The sequence below is a fragment of the Gopherus evgoodei genome, unplaced genomic scaffold, assembly GCF_007399415.2.
Source record: "Gopherus evgoodei ecotype Sinaloan lineage unplaced genomic scaffold, rGopEvg1_v1.p scaffold_34_arrow_ctg1, whole genome shotgun sequence".
NCBI classification, from domain to species: domain Eukaryota; kingdom Metazoa; phylum Chordata; order Testudines; family Testudinidae; genus Gopherus; species Gopherus evgoodei.
The window spans coordinates 2,561,060-2,581,777 of record NW_022060016.1 but is presented as its reverse complement, the minus strand read 5'-3'; the positions used below and the strand labels follow the sequence as shown (position 1 = coordinate 2,581,777).

At 44.6% G+C, this 20,718-nt stretch overlaps 1 protein-coding gene and 1 non-coding gene across 2 annotated transcripts in view; both read right to left on the bottom strand.

Moving 5' to 3' along the window:
* The window catches only part of WDR62 (WD repeat domain 62), a 43,013-nt gene extending 29,550 nt beyond the window's left edge, over positions 1-13,463 (bottom strand). The window contains exons 1-11 of the mRNA XM_030544344.1: positions 13,359-13,463; positions 12,353-12,444; positions 8,569-8,631; positions 8,135-8,192; positions 7,605-7,775; positions 6,011-6,145; positions 5,255-5,437; positions 4,807-4,967; positions 3,729-3,903; positions 2,351-2,488; positions 784-959 (exon numbers count right to left, since the gene is read on the bottom strand). Of these exons, the coding sequence (XP_030400204.1) occupies positions 784-959; positions 2,351-2,488; positions 3,729-3,903; positions 4,807-4,967; positions 5,255-5,437; positions 6,011-6,145; positions 7,605-7,775; positions 8,135-8,192; positions 8,569-8,631; positions 12,353-12,444; positions 13,359-13,463 (1,457 nt within the window). The remainder of the gene's footprint in view (positions 1-783; positions 960-2,350; positions 2,489-3,728; positions 3,904-4,806; positions 4,968-5,254; positions 5,438-6,010; positions 6,146-7,604; positions 7,776-8,134; positions 8,193-8,568; positions 8,632-12,352; positions 12,445-13,358) is intronic.
* On the bottom strand, positions 3,276-3,405 carry LOC115641488. Its single transcript, XR_003998082.1, has one exon. It is a non-coding gene; the product is annotated as a small nucleolar RNA SNORA16B/SNORA16A family (small nucleolar RNA).
* Positions 13,464-20,718: the final 7,255 nt, after the last annotated feature.

Sequence of the window (20,718 nt, the reverse complement as noted above, 5' to 3'; positions counted from 1 at the left end):
TTTGGCTTACTAGGAGCACAAGACGTGGTACTTATGGGAACTGTTCATTCAAACCAGTCATAGTGCAGTATAAAATACCCTTTCCTTCTTAAGGAAAATGGAATTATATTTACACTGTCCAGAAAAGTTAGTGTTGCTGATCTATCTTAGGGATTTATATTGCTGCCCATCATGGTGGTATCCAACCATCTTCCATGTAAAATCAATAGCAGCAGCAAAGTCTCTAGTGGGGTTCATGGAGTCTCTGGCATATCTCACCTTTTAGGGTCAAAACTCTGCTTGCGATAGGGGGTTTTGGAGTAGAAAGGGGTGTCGATGTCAAACATCACCTTTGTGGTAGCAAGGTTTGAGATCTGGACCAAACAACCATCCGTGACTGAATGGAGTTGGAGGGTGTGTCTACACCCAAAATTAAGATGGAGGATGGGAAGGCACAGCTGTGCTAGCTTTAATGTAGCTAGTGCAGGTAACAATAGCGGTGAAGACACAATGGCATGGACCCCAGGTGTGCTAACAACCCTAATGTGCACCCAGGACCCCCAGCAGGCTTCTACTATGGCAGCTGTGCCTTCACTGCTATTGTTACCTGCACTAGCTAGATTAAAGCTAGCATGGGTATGCCTACCTGTGCAACAATTACACCTTAATTTGCAGCGTAGATGTATCCTGACAGATACAGAACCTGTAGCTGCTTTGCATTTCCAGGATAATTTCTGTTAAAATGTGCAACATTCAGTGAAACAGAGTAGAAGTGACACAGTTGATAGATATGATAATACTTGCCTCAAGTTGCCTCCTCTGTCACCTGAGGCTAAGTGCTGGCCATCAGGGCTAACCTGCATCACACGAACACCTGCTTTCACATCTAGATACCCTGCATTTTCATTTCTGTCAGGCACACTGGTTGAATCTTGCAAATGCTGATTATTATCATCCATGTACACCACCTTCAGCAAGTTCTTTATATTGTGGGGGGAAGAAAGAGCGAGTTAGGTGTGTACCGTAACAACAAACAATAGAATGCTTACTACAGACTCCGGTAGTAGAGTAATTTTGACTTCAATAGTACACTAGTCCCTTAAGGATGGGATTTTCAAAAATGTTTGGATCCTTGAGGAGCACAAGCCCCAGTGACTTTTAATGGGACCTGTTCACCTAAGTCACACAAGTTTTTTTGAAATCCCACCTTAATGTTTATAAAGCTGTCTGCCTCAAGAACTCAAATCAACATCATCCCTAGTTGTAATATGAGGCTTTCCATCAGCAGATCTGAATGCGCCTTATAAAAGAGGGCAGTGTCCTTAGCACCCTTTTACCGATGGGGAAACTGAGGCACAGAGAGGGCAGTTCACCCATTGGCAGAGGCAGAAATAGAACTCAGGTCTCCTGAGCTGAAGTTCAGTGCTCTATCCTCTAGGCCAGACTACCTCCAAAGCACTGTCAGATACTGACTGAGCCTCACAGACACCCTTGCGAGGGTGGTAAGTATCCCCATTTCATAGATGGGAAAATGCGGTACAGAGAGGTGAAAACAGTTTATCAGTCTTGTTCTTTAACCACTAAATCCTCATCTCTCGCTTTCAAGAAAACGGCAAATCTGTACAGAATATTGTTGTCTTAGCTGAACTGATAAAAGTGGATAGGAACAGTTCCTATAGGCAGGAATAGGATATCCAGGAACCCTCGATTCTTCAGATCATTGTAAAACTTCTGAACATGTTTAAAATAAAAGCTAAATACCTCATAGACTCATAGACTCTAGGACTGGAAGGGACCTCGAGAGGTCATCGAGTCCAGTCCCCTGCCCTCATGGCAGGACCAAATACTGTCTAGACCATCCCTGATAGACATTTATCTAACTTACTCTTAAATATCTCCAGCGATGGAGATTCCACAACTTCCCTAGGCAATCTATTCCAGTGTTTAACTACCCTGACAATTAGGAACTTTTTCCTAATGTCCAACCTAAATCTCCCTTGCTGCAGTTTAAGCCCTAAAGGCTTTCATTTGATTTAAGTTGGAAGCAACTTGTTTTGAGTCAGACAAATGCATGTGAAAAAAAGAGAGAGAGAGAGGACTGCTGAAGAGAGGTACTGAACCAGTACATCCCACCTCACCTCAACGTCTTTCCAGCCAGTACCAACCAATTTTTCAGCTGTGCTCTCTCCCAATACTCCAGCTCAGAGGAGAGATTTTATAGAATTTCCACCACTAGAGTTTTCCCTCCCTGCAGTACACTTAAAAGGCTCATCTGTCAGGTTTTAGACTGAGATATGCCATAGGTGAATTTGGACCCATTATTCTAACGCTGTGTGCGCGCCTGTCAACAAAAACACACTATGGTGCTTACATTACTGTAAATGTTCTTCTGGAACATAGGTCTAGTGTCGCTTTCCACATTCCAGAACCGTATGGTGTTATCGGATGAACAAGTGAGAAAAGATCCTGGAGGTAAACAGGACCTCTGATCCTCAAACTCAGGGTAAACCTACATATTTCCACAACATAAAAATGGAAGTGGGAGACAATGGAGAGAGGAAAGATACAAATTAGTTTACATTCCAAAAACAGAGTGGGAGTCCAGGAGCCTAAGTAACAGCAGAAGTTTGTTCTACAAGACTCCTCTGCAATCCTCCTCTTAAAACTGGAGAGATTTTTCTCCCCTCCCTGGCTTTTTCAGTAATGGACACTGACTAATTAAAAAAAAAAAAAAACAAAAACGAAACTAGAAATCTTTGTCCAAATGGGGTGAGGTTATGTTTGTTTTAAATATAACTGCCCTAACTCAGATAAACAAATCAATAATAATAGAATCTCTTTATTTGTGCCGAAGAGGTCCCCATCCCCACGGGGTTAGGCACACTAGAACATATAAGACAGTCTCTACCCAGAACAGCTTTCACTCTCAGTATAAGATCACAACAGGTGGATGCCACAGACAGGGAAGCACAATGGAAAAGTGATACAGTTATAACTGTATGACCAGCTGTCTCACCATCCCTCACCACTGCCCCAAAGAGCTCCCCCCCATCATCAGATTCCATGTCATGGTCCCAGGGGGAAGATGACAGCCTGGGCATCAGTTCCTCTTCTAGATACAGTGATGAGCCATTTCAGGGTGGATAAAAGTCAAGGGTAGGTTTTCTAACCCCTCCAAAATACTTTGCCTGCAAATAAGTGCCAGAGTTTACTTTGCATTTAAGAATCTGCCATGTCCTATCACATCACCAGGCTGGAGCTGGTCAGCACAAAGCTCGTATATAAACTCTAAGTACAGGTGTATTTTTGTGAAACGTCACTGTTCAGCGACAAAGCAACAAACTGAACAGCGACCATCAATGAAAAGAAGTCACTTGCAGCTCCTGTTTGACCACATCAGCTACACAAGCGGCGATGAGGGTCATGGGCGCTATTAAAGCAGAGCAACTGGGGGCTGCCTAGTTTTATTTTCTGTTGAACATCTGAATCCGCCCTAAAGATTAACTCTGCTTTTTCCCCATCCTTTGTTCTGTTACAAGCTACTGCACTATAAAGAAGGTTGATCGTATGGTCTGACTAGAGGAAAACCTTTATTATTAACCCGTTACCAGTCTGATATGGAAATAATATGAGGATAGTAAAAATCATCTTTTCTAAGTGGGTGAAGCTAGTAAAGAAGCTGATAAGTCATTTTTATTCCCCACCATCTTCAGAAACTGTTTAGTGCTAGCACATGAACTGCATCTTACCTCAACATTCCATACAAAGGAACTGTGGAAGAGGTCTGACCACACTTTGCCAACTTTGTTTGTGTCTTTAACATCCCAGATGTATATACTGTGGTCTTTATACACACAAGAGAGCCAACGATTGCATGGGTCAAAGGCTAAGGCAATGGTGTCTGGGTAGACGGAATCTGGTCGTCTTAAGAGACAGAGAAAGAGGAATTATTCTTTTTAGCTGAATTTAAAACACAAAAAAATGCAAGCTAAAGTATGGTATATTCAACAATTTCTGTTTTAAACATCTGAAATTCACTATTTTTCCAGCCTACCGAACATCTTAAAACCACAGCTACATTTTCTGAGCATGTACCTAGTCTCACAAATGTCCATGCTAGATGCACTTCAAGTCTTACAGTGCATAACATTATTCTTGGGTTTTTACCCTCTGCCATTCAGAATTTTGTATCTGTGAAAAATCTCTATGTCCTGGGTACAACCCAACAGACTGGTTTGATGATGCACAGCTCTGAAAAGACACCTAGCTATTTGGAAAAAACATTCATGCCAGTTAGCTACACTGAAAGAAAAAAGTCAAATTAATGATACCTACCTCATCCGCAAAGTGCTTTGAGATCGATCGATGACAAGCCTGATACAGGAGCTAAGCATTTTATTAAAAATAGGCAAAGAAGCTGTCAAGTCTGATTTGTCTTAAATCCTTACATTGTTATATGCAAAGTATCAGGTTTTAGTTTCTTCAAGCTCTTTTAGAAACTCATTTTAATGTTAACAACACTGGGTTAGAGACCTCTAAAAGATGACTGATTTCAAGTCAATTTAATCTTAGATATCCATTTTCTTCTTTTCTTAAACATAAGACTAAAACGCACAAACTTTCATGATCAAATTTTCAGAAATGGTCAGCTCACATTAAATAAAGGTCACCGGCCACTTCTGAAAATCCGGCCTTTGCTACTTACCACTATCTTTAGAAGCTGTATGGAGTATTTAAGATGTACAAAGAGAAGGCACTTTTTCCTTCAAGCCAAGTCAAACATAATACACACAGTGAAGAACTATATTTCATATCAAAACTTTGTACCTTGGTTCAAGCTCTTTGGCTACATCAATGCCCAAGTAGTGAGGTTTCGGGAGATCAGTGAGATAATGCATGTTGTGGGAATGAAAGATTCTCACAGTTCCATTTGCACAGCCACAAAAAATAAACTCTTCACTAACACAGATGCAATTTGCTAGCGATACCTGAAGGAAGAAGTCCACATGCATAAAGTTACATTTTTTATAACAGAGACCAACAAGGAGTCCGGTGGCACCTTAAAGACTAACAGATTTATTTGGACATAAGCTTTCGTGGGTAAAAAAGCCACTGAACTCCTTGTTGTTTTTGTGGATACAGACTAACACGGCTACCCCCGATACTATAACAGAGAACATATTTCTATAAAACAATTACAGTAAGATATAAGGGAAGCATAGGTATCCGAAACAAAATGGAATTATTTTACAATAAATTAGACAAAGCATTTTACCTTCAGATCAATCCATTTTTCCAGCATTCGCTTCTCGTTAAATTGACAGAGAAGTCCAGAATAAGAAACACAAAAAGTGTTGCCCAACAATTTCCCTTGCCCGCATGCTACACCACAAAAGATGTTATTGTGAAGTTCTCCCAGAAGTCCAGAGCGACCAACCAATGGCACAGTCTCTTTAATCTGCAATGAACACATTAGTTTGCATTATAAATACTAATACATTTGTCCTTCTGACACCTTTCACCGAGGATCTAAAGAAAGCCTCAAAATATCCCTATGAGAAAATAAGTTCCTCCTTTTTAAAAATGGGAAACAGGATGGTCAAACATATTGATTCATGTTTTCTGGAATCCGGCACGTATGCAACAGCTCTGTCAAAGAACTGAAACATCCTGAAAATGCGTTTCAAACGTTAATTTAGCAATTTCCTGCCCCTTCATCTCTGTGCTCTATTATGAATGTGATTTTTGAAGACTACTCCCAGAAAGCGAAATTCAAAACCCACCTAGAGCTGCCTGGGCATAGATCGTTCCTGAAGCGGGGCAGGAAGTTACGGTATGACAGAGAGCTTGAGTGTAGGACATGATAAGCCTTACTGCTGCTTGGCGCCAGCCACCTAAACGAATATCTCCGTCCACTGCAGGGGACAGACTTGGGATAAACATCTAGTCAGCTGTCTGAATATCCTGAGCACCTTTTTTCAAACACGTGTACTCCCACATCCAACTGGTACAGCACACGGGAAAGGTTTACCTTAACTTCCCTCGATGCATCCAAGAACCAGAATTTAACATGGCGGTGGCCAACAGTAACAAAGTAGCTGTCCTCAGAGAAGGATATTGCAATAACTTTACAAGACACTTTGTTTGATGCTACTAGGGTATCTTTCTGTAAAGAGACAAAAAATTAACACCCAATAATTTGTACATGATACATGGCACAAGAGACATGGAAGTTACGACTGAATTCCCAATTCCACTACAACGCCAACTTTGACACAACCCCACTTCATCCTCATCATCATAACTTAGCAATTCATATGAACATTGACATGAAGTACAATTTAGCATACAATTCATCTGCCAGGAAAGATGGTTTTTCCGACAATTTGGACAAGGTGTTTTTGTGAACCAGCGAACCTCCTGAGTGCAGGATGCAGGAATGCTGGCAGCTCACTAGAAATGCAGGGGCTACCACTGCCCGAACCATGGCCCCACCCCTTCCCCAAGGCACTACCACTTCCCTCACCCCCCCATCCCCGAGACCCCCACACTCCACCTCTTCCCCCAAGACCCTACCCCTCACTTGCTCCTCTCCACCCCCTCCTCCCTCCCATCACTCACCCTTAAGACAGGTAAAAAGTGATGGAGCCATTGACCCCGCCCCGTTCCGGCCCCGCAGTAGGGTAGCGAGGAGGAAAAGGTTTTGAAAAACATTTTGAAAAAATTCTAATGCTTTCTCCACTCTCCACCCGTCCGTCTCCTAACAACTCTAAGGCAGCTTGACCTAGAAGCTTCATGTCTATATGGCTGAGTGGCTCAATCAAGCAGGAGTGCCTTCACTGGACTTCTCTTTTTGGGAGCAAACATACTACAAAAAGTGAATAAATCCTTCAGGATATGCGAACTCTGCACGAATGATACACGATCTACACCTGCTCAAGATGACAGGCCCTAGGTACTTTCATATTACAATGAGTGTGACAAATACAGTGGGGAGGCAGGAAGGAGAGAAGACAGTGGAGATCAAATAGTGTTAATCTGGGAGCAGGAGGCAGGATAGACAAGTGAGTGAAGAGGAGAAATCAGATAATGTTCATAGATTATAAGGCTAAAAGGGACTATTGTGATTATCTTGTCTGATCTTCTGTATAACACAGGTCATGGAATTTCCCTGAGTTAATTCCTGTTTGAACCATAGCATTTTTTTTTTTTTTTGGAGGGGGGCAAAAGGTCCATTCTTGATTTAAAAATTTCCAGTGATGAAGAATCCACTACAAGCCTTGGTGAGTTGTCCCAGTGGTTAATTACCCTCCCTGTTAAAAAACGCATGCCTTATTCAACAGGAAAAGGGAGGCAGGATAGTCTCAGCAAAGTCCTCAGCTCTGAAACTTGCCCTTGGTCCAGGAATTCTAGAGTTTGCTATGTGCCTACAAGATTATCAAAATTCAGCTGTTTTCCCCAAGTGAGATTGTTTTATTGGTTTGAATGAGGGAGGGGTTACTTTGATTGCATTCGTTATCATACAGCTAATAGATTACATTTTATTGCAAGTGCATCAGTAAATTCTTTGCTTTTTTTTGAGACATGACAGAGGCTATTTGTCCCTGATATCCGTAGTTCCTTACCTTCCAGTCCCATACGTTGACAATCATGTCATGCTGATAGCCCACTGACACAATATACTTCATGTTGGGAGAAAAAGCCACACAAGCCACTCCATGTTTATGTCCATGCAGTTCAGACACTTGCATCTTCTCCTCGACGTCCCACACTCGTACAGCTGGTCTGTGCCCGTTCTGCAAGAGTCATTTGAATATGTGCTGCCATTTGAATCGTACACCAAAAAAATCAGAACAACGGTCCACCTAGTCAAGTATCCTCATGTGGACAACTCACAGTTGAGCCATGTTAATCTGTAGTTTAAATGCTCATCTTTACAGTTTAAATTCCAAGTTAGTACTACCTGATCAACTGGCCAGAATTCAACCAATGTACGGAGGCCAGAAAGATAGCATCAAAACAGAGGGCACTGACTGGGCATTCCTTCTAGTCTTACTACGGCAGCTTGTCCAGGTATAGAAGCATTTGCATTGGTAGAGAAATCAGAAATTCCATTCCAAGTGTACACACTATAATACACTTCAGCAGAACTCACCTCACCGGTAACAATAAATTTTCCATCAGGTGAGAAAGACAGAGCACTCAGAGTTTTCCTGAAAGAAAGAGATAGCTTTCGTTTTCCCTCAGAGAAAGTTCAAACACCATTCACTGCAATAAACACTACGGTAAGGAAAAAACATTATGACATTACCCAGCATAGTGTTATTCAAACACACAGTCTACAACAGCTTACCTACTTAGACTGTCAGCTCTTTGTGGCAGAGACTGTCTTTTTGTAATGTGTTTGTAAAGCGCCTGGCACAGTGGGGTTCTGGTCCATAAGTAGGCACATTGCAGATACTGTGCATGGCTGCTGTTACACCTTGCTCAGCTCAGAGTCACATTCCTTTCTCAGCAACCCAAATCCCAAAAAGCAAGTTTGGAATAAACACTAACGAGGTGTTGAGTAAATTTAAGCATTGACAATACCTGGAAGTATTAAAGATGTGTCTTTGTTTATTCTTTTGGGGATTTAAAATTACAACCACACACCTGAAAAGAAAGAACAAGACATTTACATTAATAAGTGTGTCACCTGGTTTGTGGAGCGGTGGGGTGTTCAGAGGAGGATGGCAATCCTCCAGAAGAGGAAAAGCGTTGCAGAGAAAAGCATATCCTATTTTTTTAAACAAAACAACAACAGCAACCCTAACTTGGCATCAGTCAAGCCCCAAGTGCTTGACAAAGGAGGTCAGTATCATTATCCCCATTTTGCAAATGGGAAACTGAGGCACAAAGTTGTGACACAACTTGCCCAAGGTCACCCAGCAGGCCAGTTGTAGAGCCAGAAATAGGACCAAGGTTTCTAGAGTCCAATCCGGTGCTCTCTCTACTAGGCCACACTGTTAAACGTTTATGTTATGTTATATTTTTAGAAGGCTTTTGTTCTAAACACTAAACTGGAGAGGACTACAATAACTAAAAGTGTTAGCTGAAACCCCTGTTCCCATCGTTCAGCAATAAGCACTTACCCTTAAAGCATGACTGAATCTGGTTTCAGACTCTGACAGTGGATACCTATGGTGATAGTGTCACTTTTGACTAATATTTTAAGTTAAACAGACCATTTAAAGTATAATTTAAAATTTAGGGTTTGTTAAAACAAGCTTTTATAAAGCTAATAGTTTTTTCATTTGTTTTGGAGTGTTTGTTCGTTTGTTTTTAAATAATACCAATGCAATAGTGGGATTTGGGGAAAAAATAAATAAATAGACAGACAACCCTGCAGTGTTTGTATGTCAAATGCCACAGGATCAGGCCAGAAAATTAATCTGACTAGTAGTTTGGCTTTTAACAAGCCAAGAGAAATGCAAAACAGTTAATATTAAGAAAAGTTTTCAATTTTAAAAATTCTTTCAGTTGCAATAATTCAAATCAACAGTCTTTTTGTTCTGTGTTTGTCCTGCACCTAGCACCAGGCTGTCCTGGGCCATGATTGGGGCAGCGGTGTGCTACAGCAGTACAAATAAATAATAATTTGTAAAATAGGTAAGAATGTTTCTCAAAAATAATTCTCCACATAACTGACTCTTTCCCTCTATTTCAGTTGAGCACCATAAAGGAAACAAAATGTTAAAAAGTTTGTGTTAAAAAATACAAATGTATTTTGTTCTTTTGAATAATTAATCCTGCAAACATTTTTTTAAATTGGCTGTAATGTATCTATTATGTAACTGAGCAAGCTAATTTTGACCTGTGCTGTTACAACTTTGTGTGTTAGCTACTGATTAATCAGTCCCTTTATTTGCTGTTATATGTTCACAGCACTGTCATAAACAGATAGCTAAGGGTTAATGTCTCTTTCACCTGTAAAGGGTTAACAAACAGTGACCTGCGACACCTGACCAGAGGACCAATCAGGAGACAAGATACTTTCAAATCTCGGTGGAGGGAAGCCTTTGTGTGTGTTTTGGGGTTTTGCTTTGTTCTCTCTGGACTCAGAGTGACCACACGTACCTACAGGCTCTCTAATCTTCTATTCCCATTTTGTAGTAAAAAGGTAGAAAGGCGGTATAGTCTTTTTATTTCTTTTCCTTTATTTGCAATTGTGTAGTTTGCTGGAAGTATTTTAAATTGTAATTGTTGGGGGGAGGCTTCTTTTTAGTTTCTATAAGCTGACAGACCCTGTAACTTTTTACCATCTAAATTGCAGAGATAGAAAAAAGTAAAAGGTCTTTCTTTTTATTAAAAGTTTTGCTTTTAAGACCGGTCTGATTTTTTCTCCTTGTTGAGGCTCAAGGGAATTAAGTCTGTACTTAACAGGGAGGGAGGGGAGAAGGGGGAATCCCTTTGTTTTAGATTCACGGAACTTGAATCTGGATTGCCTCTGGGGGAAGGTATCATTCCTCTCTGTGTGGTGATTCAAGGAGTTGAATCACGGTGATCTCCTAGTGTACCCAGGGCGGGAAAGAGCTGGGAGGAAGAAAGGAGGGAGAAGGGAAATGATTTATTCCCCTTTGTTGTGAGACTCAAGGAATTTGGGTCTTGGGGTCCCCAGGGAAGGTTTTGGGGGAGACCAGAGTCTATCAGGCGCTCTACTCTAAGTCCTGATTGGTGGCAGCACTACAGGATCTAAGCTGGTAATTAAGCTTAGGGGAATTCATGCTAGTACCCTTATTTTGGACGCTAAGGTTCAGATTTGGGAATTATACTATGACAAGCACATACACAGAAGTTAGATTAAAAACAAACACTTGCTGGAAGGTTGCAAAGTAATACGACTTAGTTTCTTAGAAATCAGAACGATGAACTCTCAACTCAAAAAAGAGAGAGAGAGAGAGAGAGAGAAAACAGGCTGCTTCCTAAGGCAGCAAGACTAGGGTGACCAGATGTTAAGGGGAAAATATTGAGACCCCTGCAAGTGGGGGGAGGAGAGTGTCTTTAAAAACAAAAGAACGAACAAACAAACAAAACCAAACCCCAACACTCACCCGTCTGGGAGTTTGGTAGCAATTCGTCAGAGAGCCCTTCAGTCACAGACAGTCTTTGGCGGTATTTCGGAGGGGGATAATAACCCTTGCTGCCAAAGACAGACATACCCGCCGCCGAAATACTGCCGAAGAGCATCCGCAACTGAAGGACTCGCCGCCAAAGACCAGGAAAGAAAATATCGGGACAAATGGCATCGGGACATCTAGTCACCCTAAGACAGACATAAGATGGCTCTTATAAGAATGACTCGGATTGCATGCTTTGCTACAGACCCACCCCCCAGTCTGCAAGCAGGGCCAAGAAACCACCCCACATTCTAAACATGAAAGCTTGCAATTCCAACATAGTCCTCCATACCCCACACCTAACATGTTTTACAAACAGCAAGCCAGGCCAACTGGTAACTCTCATGCTACGCACTGTCATGCCGGGATTAGAGGTCAGGACTCTTGCTTGGTCACTGTCTTGACTCTCTGCATCAGAGACTGAGTCTGACCCTGGAAGTAGGGGTTCCGGAACAATATTTATAGTGGGGGTGCTGAGAGCCATTGAACCAAACTGTAAATCCTGTATATAATGGAAACCATATTCAACCAGGGTGTGCGGCAGCACCCTAAATTCCAGCATCTCTGCCTAGAAGGGGTAGAGTCAATATAGACGAAAGAAAAAGTATAGCTTAAGCTACTCCATTCCCAGGAAACTGACAGGACTAATCCAGCAGCGATATCAGACTTCTGGATGCCCATGAATGAGAAGGTTAATTTAACGCACTTGAATATACCTCTTTAGCCAGATCTAGAAGATGTGATAGCTGTTAAGCGTTTTACATTTCCAGCCCTTGGCTGCTTGAGGAACCCTATGAGATAAGGTTTAGAGAAGCCCTAAAAGGGGAAAAAAAAACTACTAAGGGCGCACAGCCCTATGAAATGCTGAATGTCTTCATCTCCTACCGAAGTTGATTGGAATTTTGGTGCTCAAGCATGCCTCTAGCTACTCTGAATATACTTACAGTGGTAGCTGATTGTGTCATGGGATGGGATCCACCTTTTACTCACACAAGCTGTCCCACTAGCCTCTGCTTATGTAAAGGCTACCTGAGTAACAAAGGACCGTGAGATGGAGCCCCAAAGTAACAGTGAAATAACATTACTGGCGCACAGTTGGCAAAACAAGCAGGCCCTGCGTCCATTTTTAATTCTATAAGTTGCTGTGGTTTCTATAATCATGCAGGTAGACAGAGAACATGAACTTATACTTTTCCACATTTATATAGCACACTTACCCTGTAGGATATGCTATCTGCCCGGTGTTTGGGTCACAAGCTAAACCACTGCTGGTTTGGGTAGTTATTCCCAATACCTTCTCAAGCATAACCTGCCCCAAAAAAGGGAAAAAATATTGAAGTCTAGTACAGTCAGAACTATGCAAGAGCTTATAAACAACTCCCAATTATTAAATTCTTGAAGCTGTTGTTCCAGCAACCTAGAAGGCAATTTTTCCCACATCAGGTAAAAGGGAACCAATTAAAAAAAAAAAAATCAAGCAAACAATCATGCACAATATACAAGCTTAACACTGAACTTTATTTAAAAATGGAAACATTGCTTAACAGCCCAAACCATTAGAGACCATATGTTCAGGCTTTAAAACAGTGGTTGGAAACAATTCCCCCCCCCCCCCCATACTTCGAAAGCCAGAGATCAAAGTAAGTATTTTAGAGTATGTTTATAATAGTCTAGCCCAGCATAGATAAAGCCCACACTGACAGAAGGACTTCTGTCCGTGCAGGAGCACTGCCTTCCCAATGGCCATGTACTCTCCAATTGGCATGGCTGGCTCTACACTGGGGGGTTTGTCAGCACAGCTCTCTGGGTCACAGGAGCGGGGTTTTTTTCACCCTCCTGATCAATCTCGCTGTGACAGTACAAGTGTTGGTACTTATCAAGCCCCCCATTGCCATAGTACCCGAACACCTCTCTCGCTTTAAAGCATTTACCCTCACCACCCTTGTGAGGTGGGCAAGGAAGCTTTATACCCCCATTTTATAGCTGGGGAGCTGAGACAGAGGACAAGAGCCTCAAAAGTATTTCGGTGCCTAACTCCTACTGAGGGGCTAAGCCCCTGTCTACACTGGCGCGTTACAGCGCTGCAACTTTCTCGCTCAGGTCACCGCCCCCTTAGCCCCAAGCCCCGCCCCCTCAAGCCCCGCCCCCTCATCCTCAAGCCCCGCCCCCTCAGCCCCAAGCCCCGCCCCCTCAGCCTCTCTCCCGCTCCTCCCGTCCCCTCACCGCCTCCTCCGGCCCCTGGTGCCTCGATCTCCGCCTCAGGCTTAAGAGCGGCGGCGAGTCGGCGCCCCCGCTCCGGGTGTAGAAGCCGCCGCCGGACCCCGCCATGACTGCGGCGCGCCCCGCACCCCGGCTGGACCCCCCCCCCCGTGAGCGGCCTGTGCCCTCAGCAACCGCTCCGAACTGCGCGCGGAAACCCGGCTCCCCGCCCCCATTGGCCGTCGCGCACGCCAAACATCTCCGTTTGCAGCCAACGGCGGCGGTTCTTCTTTGAAATCCCGCCTCCGTTACGCCCCAATGGCTGTTGCGTATGCTAATCATCCTTCGCTCAGCCAATAGCGATGGCGCTGTCACTAAATCACGCCTCCCGTGAAATATACTGTGAGCATAATCTAGTTTCAATCAATCATTTTCAAGATCAGCCAATCGTGGTGGAGCTACCGTAAAATCCCGCCCCTTGTCTCCCCTCAGGGTCTGTTTTAGGTCTAACACCCAGCAGGGGCCGGAAGGTTGGGGGTTCGAATCCTACCCCCCCATGCCATGAGTTACTTATTTAAAACCCAGTTAATGAATTAGCACCAGTTATAAGCAATTAAACCATGAATCTGGGAGGAGAAAATCTGGGAGCCCCATTGTGCAAGCCCTCTCCATCCACAGGCTCCCGCTGAACCCCATGAGCTTTCTGTGCCAGGTGGGGTCTGTTGGATCAAGCCTAATATTCAGACTCCAGAAGATTTAATATAACTGGAAGGATCGGAAGAGGCTTCAGAGCTTGTACATGCTTATTGCACACACCAGTGATTCCCTGCATCCCTCTGTCACACAGAGAAAAGGGTCTATGCATCTTCTTTTCCCCCATGCTCCCTCAACAGGGTCCCCATTCTCCCGCCCCACCCCTACGGTAGAGGCTGTGTGTGTGTGCCTCCTATTCCCCCAGTTATGCAACTTAACAACAAGAACAGTCATAGTGCATCCATAATAGTCCATCTAGCTCAGTATCCTGTCATCCAACAGCGGCCAAAGCCAAGTGTTTCAGAGGGAGCTAAGAGAACAGGCAATCATCAAGTGATCCATCTGTCACTCACTCCCAGCTTCTTCCACTCAGAAGCCAGGGATACCCAGAAGATGGGGCTGCATCCCTGACCATCTTGGCTAATAGCCATTTGATGAACTTATCCTCCAGGAATTTATGTAGGTTTTTTTTAAAACCTCATTACAGTTTCGGCCTTCACACCATTCCCTGGCAATGAGTTCCACATCGACTGCATTGTGTGAAGAAGTACTTCCTGTTTGTTTTAAACTTGCTGCTTATTAATATCCCCTAGTTCTTGTATTTGTGAAGGAGTAAATAATACTTCCTAATTTGCTTTCTCCACACCTGTCCCAATTTTATCATATCCCCTCTTAGGCATCTCTTTTCCAAGTTGAAAAGTCACTGTCTTTTTAATCGCTCCCTCCCACCCCCCTGGAAAGATGACATTCAGGGTGTTGTCAATATGCTAAATCTATTGGGAAGATGATCAGAGATGAGGTAGAGTATTACTAATTGTTTGATCAATAGACAATTGCAGTGGAGCTCCGTGGCATTGGAATAATTTTTATAGTGGGTGGGTACTGAATGCCATTGAACAAAACTGTAAACTCTTTATCTGAAGGAAACCACTTCAAGCCAAGGGGTGCTGCCACACCCCTAGCACCTCTGGTGGTGCTTGAATCTGGGGCTGTGCTAACCAGATGGGAACACCATATGCCCTGATTTTGCCCATTTGGTTTACTCCCAAATGGGAATGATTCTAGCCATTGATGTCAGGAACATTCCCTGAAGTTTTGGAGTTGATTGAATAAAGCATTCTAGAGTTTAACATGTTACAGACAGAGAAATGTTGTCGACTTGACTGTGGACTTCACAAATTTACCCAACCAGGCTGATTTGGGGGCGAGGCTAGCAGGGTAGAATAGGCGGCAGAGTTTCTCCCATAGGGGGAGAATGGGGGACCTGGGAATGGGGGTAGTGCAACTCCCATCCCTTATTTGATTTTTTTCCTTAAGGTGACCCCCCCCCATCCCTTGGTTTAAGATGTATTGAAATGTATTAAACCTGATCAGAAGTGCTATTTTAAACATTACATTGAAGCTAATGATAATTGCATTGTATCCTTGAGGGCAGTAGAAATGTACACTTCAGAAAAAACCACGATTTGCTAAGGGAAATAGTGTTTCTTTAAAATATCCCTTAAAATAAAGCAGCACCTTCTTTTTCATGTGGTTTTCCTTTACTTCCATCCAACAAAGGTGGTCACTCTAACCAGGGAAAGGGGGAATAGGAGCAAAGAGAGCCTCTGGCTGGGGAGGGAAGGAGAATAGGGGCAGGGAGGGGCACAAAGTCCCTGAAAAAGAGGCAGATGGAGGGATTCAAGTCCCTGGAGTGTGCAATAAGTCAGCCTTATACTAACTACAAAGTGTGTAGCCCCCATAGTAAATATTAATAGTATAATTCAGTACATTTAAATAAATAACCACAAAACATCCTTGCTAGACCCGGGAAAATTTCTGCTTCTATAGAACATCTACTCAGGGGAGGACATCTTCCATTTACCTCTGACTGGCTTATCTTCAAGGAGTTCCTTCCTCCTTTCACTCTGGGTACCATGTTCTCCTCCTTCCTCCCCCAAACATAGGGCTCTCCGAGCAGGGGGAAATGGTTCTGCTGTTTTGCCCCCGGAGGATCCTCACTGGTGTGCTCTGGGAAAGCCCAATCCAGCTCTAGGACTGAGTTTTTAACCCTTGGGGGAGGGCTCTTTTTTAAAAAAAGCCTTATGTATTTGTCATATCTCAGTGCCATCATTAAATGCTTGGTAAGAAGAGAAGCCCAGAAAGCAAACGTAATGAGAATCAAATTGGTCTGTAGACCTAATGCTTATGGCCAAGCTAGATTTGAGGTATAAAAACTTAACAGTTAGGGGGGTCAGGGAAAGTAAAGGCAAGTTAGAGGAAACTCAATACAGTTGAGTTGCTGTTCCGTGTATTTATCTGTTTACAACTTACACCTGTGCTGTTTGCATCAATGGCACCAGCAATCAAGGAATCTCTAAGGGCCTAATCATTGGGATAGCTAGGCACCAAGGATAGCATCAAGAATTTCACAATAGACCATACTTCCTGTCCTTTCCCTACTGCCCACGTTCAGCTGCCATCACTTAATTTAAAACAAAAACAGAAGTACTTGTGGCACCTTTGAGACTAAGAAATTTATTTGAGCATAAGCTTTCATGGGCCACAGCTTTTGCTTCAGGCTGGGGGGCTGTCTGTAAGCAAGGACAGGCCTGTCTCCCAAGATCTGTGAGAGTGAGGGATCATCTTTCAGGATACGTTGTAGATCTTTGATGATGAGCTGGAGAGGTTTTAGTTGAGGGATGAAGGTAATGGCTAGTGGCGTTCTGTTATTTTCTTTATTGGGCCTGTCATGTAGTAGGTGACTTCGGGGTACTCTTCTGGCTCTGTCAGTCTGTTTTTTCACTTCATCAGATGGGTATTATAGTTTTAAGAATGCTTGATAGAGATCTTGTAGGTATTTGTCTCTGTCTGAGGAATTGGAGCAAATGTGCATGTATCTTAGAGCTTGGCTGTAGACAGTGGATTGTGTGGTGTGTCCTGGATGGAAGCTGGAGGCATGTAGGTAAGTATAGCAGTCAGTAGGTTTCTGGTATAGGGTGATGTTTATGTGACTATTGTTTATTAGCACATTAGCATCAAGGAAATGGACCGCTTGTGTGGATTGGTCCAGGCTGAGGTTGATGGTGGGAGGGAAATTGTTGAAATCTTGGTGGAATTCCTCAAGGGCTTCTTTTTGCATATACTTCAAAAGCTAAGGTCTGACAGCAGTAGCCACTTTGCAGCGAGGTGGGAATTTAGGGGCCAGAGAACTGGACTGGGACCCATGAGACCTTGGGCAAGTCACTTCAGCCCAGATCCTCCATGATCTATTTAGGTGCCTAAATCTCATTGTCATCAGTGGAAGTTAGGTACCTAAATATCTTTGAGGATCTGGGCCTCACCCCAACGGGCCTCAGTTTCCCCATCTGAAAAATGGAGATAATGATACTGACCTCCTCTGTAAAGTGCTTTGAGAGCTATGGATGAGAAGAGCTAGAGGATAGTGAAGAACAAAAAAGTTCTGTGTGGGCCAGACCTTCTAGCAAGCTCGTTTCCCTATGGCAAAGAAAAGCAGAAGGGTAGTCAAGAACATGTACGCTCATTGGCTAGCCAATTTTTTCCTATTATTCATGTGGGTCTTTAACACAGAGACAGACCTGTTGCTGGTGTAAATCAGTGTAGAGCCATTGACCTTGATGGAGCTATGCAGGTTTACACCAGCTGGGGTTCTGGCCCATGGCTTCAAACACAAGGGAGATAGGAAAATGGGACCTTAAAACCACAAATTTTGGCAGATGGACTGAGAGAGAAAGACGGGGGACAGGGCCTGGGACTATTTTTGGCCTCCTCCCTCTCTGGGTTTTTTTTATTTGTTTTTTATATTGACTAGATTTCAAGTTGATGGCACCTCTTAAATTATCTTCGGTTGTTTTTTAATTGGTGTAAAATTCCTGGGACCTGCTCTTAGTGATCCACCTCTGTGCTTGGGGCATGGACAAGTTTGGGTGTACGGGGGAATTTAAGGAGGCTTTAGGCCATCTGTACGGGCCTCATTATCTGGAGACAAGCAAGGGTTTTCCCTAGCCCCCCCATGTCAATTACAAAAGACTCAGAGGCCCCCTGCATGGGGGGGATCCTCACGGGCTCCTTCCTCCCACTTTAAGGCCCTTTAAATCTGTCAGAGCAGGGCAAAAATATTTTAGTTTAACTAGCCATCAGCCTTCTGGAGTGGTGGCCAGGTGCTGAAAGAGGGCAGGCTTTGCCAAAGCCCGAGCAAGTAAGGCCATGTCTACACTACAAAATTAAATCGATCTAACTTATATCAGCATACAGCTACCATGGTAATTACACTTTGCTCCCTGTATCAGTGGTGTTTGTTCTCACCAGGCGCACTTGTATCAATTGTACTGTCAGTGTGGGGCATTGAAAGGCTCCTGAAAGCCAGTACCAGTCGACATAAGCAAGGCAGTGCCTTCTACACTAACACTGCATTGATCTAACTACAGCAAACTTGACTCTCTGCCACTTGTGGAGGTGGAGTTATTAAGTCAGTGGTAGCGAAATTTAACCGTAGTTAAATAACTTTACTTATACCGACATAAGCTGCCATACATTGATCTAACTCTAGTGTAAACCAGGCCTTAAGAACACAAATCTCACTGAAAGTCACTTGGAGGTGGACTGAGGTAGGAAAATCACTTGGAAGACAAAGGCCAGGTCTATAGTACAGTCTTCCGCCAGTCAAAGAATCACATCTCTTCACATCCTGGACTGACAGAACAGGGGCAGCAGCATTTGCAGGGCCAGTGCAATGATATTTTGCGCTCTAGGCAAAACTTCCACTTTGTGCCCCTCCAGCCCCCCATAACATCGGTTCATTGAGGGGCAAATCCCAACGAGCCTTTATAGACCCCAGGGGCCAGCCATGCCCAAGGACTGCTCCCCAGACCAGGTTCCCCCCTCCCCGCCCCCTGAACTCCCCTGGAGGGTGCACAGCCCCCCCAGCCCTCCCCACCCCAACCCACCCCAGCAGCCCCCACCCCGAGTCCACTCGCTGGCTTTGCCGGGCTTGGGCTGCTGCAGCAGCTCTTCAGGTAGGAACCACCTTCTGGGGGCTCCTGCAGCAGATGCATGCGGGCAGAGGCCCCCGTGCGCCCCTCCCAGCTCCTCCTTCGCCACTCTCGGGCTCTGCGGCTCCCAGGAGTGTGAGCCGCTGCCGCCGCTGCCCCTACCAGAGCGGGCTCAGGGCCCTGTGCCCCAACAGCAGCTCACTTGCCCAGGATCTGCAGAGCCCAAGTGGGGGAGCACACGGGGGCTTCTGCCCGCATGCATCTGCTGCAGCCTGCAGGAACCCCCCCAGGGAAGCACCTGGCCACAACCTGGGCAGGAGGGGTGGGGGGCACGGCTACTCCCCGCAGGCGCCGCCAGCGCCTTTGCAGGGCTCCTGCGCCCCTGCACCGCGCCGGCTCCTCCATGGCTGCGGTTCACAGCCCCCGCAAGCAGGACACTCTGGCTCTCCGGTGCCTCCAGAAAGCAGCTCCTCCCTGCTGAGTCAGGGCACTGCTTGTTGGTGCCCTCAGGGCCGTCCTTAGGATTTATGGGGCCCAATGCAGTATTACTAAGCTGGTGTCCCTATGCCTGACGGCAGGGGCAGGAGCGGAGAGACAAGGCAGAAAGAATAACAAGATGCCCGGTGTGCCTCACGGTGGCAGAAAGTCACAGTTTCCCGCAGAGACCCCTGTACCCTCTCCCTCACGCAGAATAGACATGCAGAAGGTACCTAATTAAAAGCACTAAGAACATAAGAACGGCCATACCGGGTCAGACCAAAGGTCCATCTAGCCTAGTTCGCCTAGTGGTTGCACCGACCCTGAGCGTCTGTAAAATAGCCAGTTACACCAGCAAAACTGTGCTTGTTTTATACAGGCACAAAGCACAGCTTTGTCAGCGTAGCTGCATCCAGACTAGGAGCACTTTGCCAGGACAGTAGACCAGTAACACACTCTGTGAGTACAATCATGGTCAGAGGTGATTTTTGAAAACTGTTTCCAAAATACAGAGACCTTATCCCTCCTAGGAAGGGTGTGTCAGCATAACTAAGGTGGCAACCACCCCAGGGGAGATGCAGTTTATACCTGTTCTCAAGCCGCTATAAATCTAGAAAAAGGACTTTTTTTGGCCAGTGTAATTGCATCTACACTAGGGTTTCTGCGACACAGCTATGTGAACCGAGGGTGTGATTCCCCCCTGCCCCAAACACACACACTCCATCCTTACCAATATAGCTATGTGAGCACAACTTTTATGTGCAGATCAGCCTTTGGTTTAAACACAGGCAAAACTCCCATAAACATCATCTAGAGTTGGATCTAGTAAAGACCTTAGGGTGCAACCCTTTGTGACCAAATCAACTGGGAATTTCTGACAGCGGCCTTCTGATGGGGAGCTCTAGCTGTGCTGTGCAAAGGAACGTACACAGCGTCTTTGGGGAATGGCACAAAGATGCCACTCTTGTGAAAGCCACAGAATTGAAAAATCAATTATTCAGTCACTTCTAATCCCTCTCTTCGCTGCCCTACATTCCTTTCAGAGCAATGCCCCACCAGCTGAGACCCCTCCTCCCTTCTAGGGTGACACCCACACCTCAACCAGCCCAAGCCCCCTAATTCAGTCCCCACCTCCAGAGTGAACCCCCATCCCAGGCTCCTCC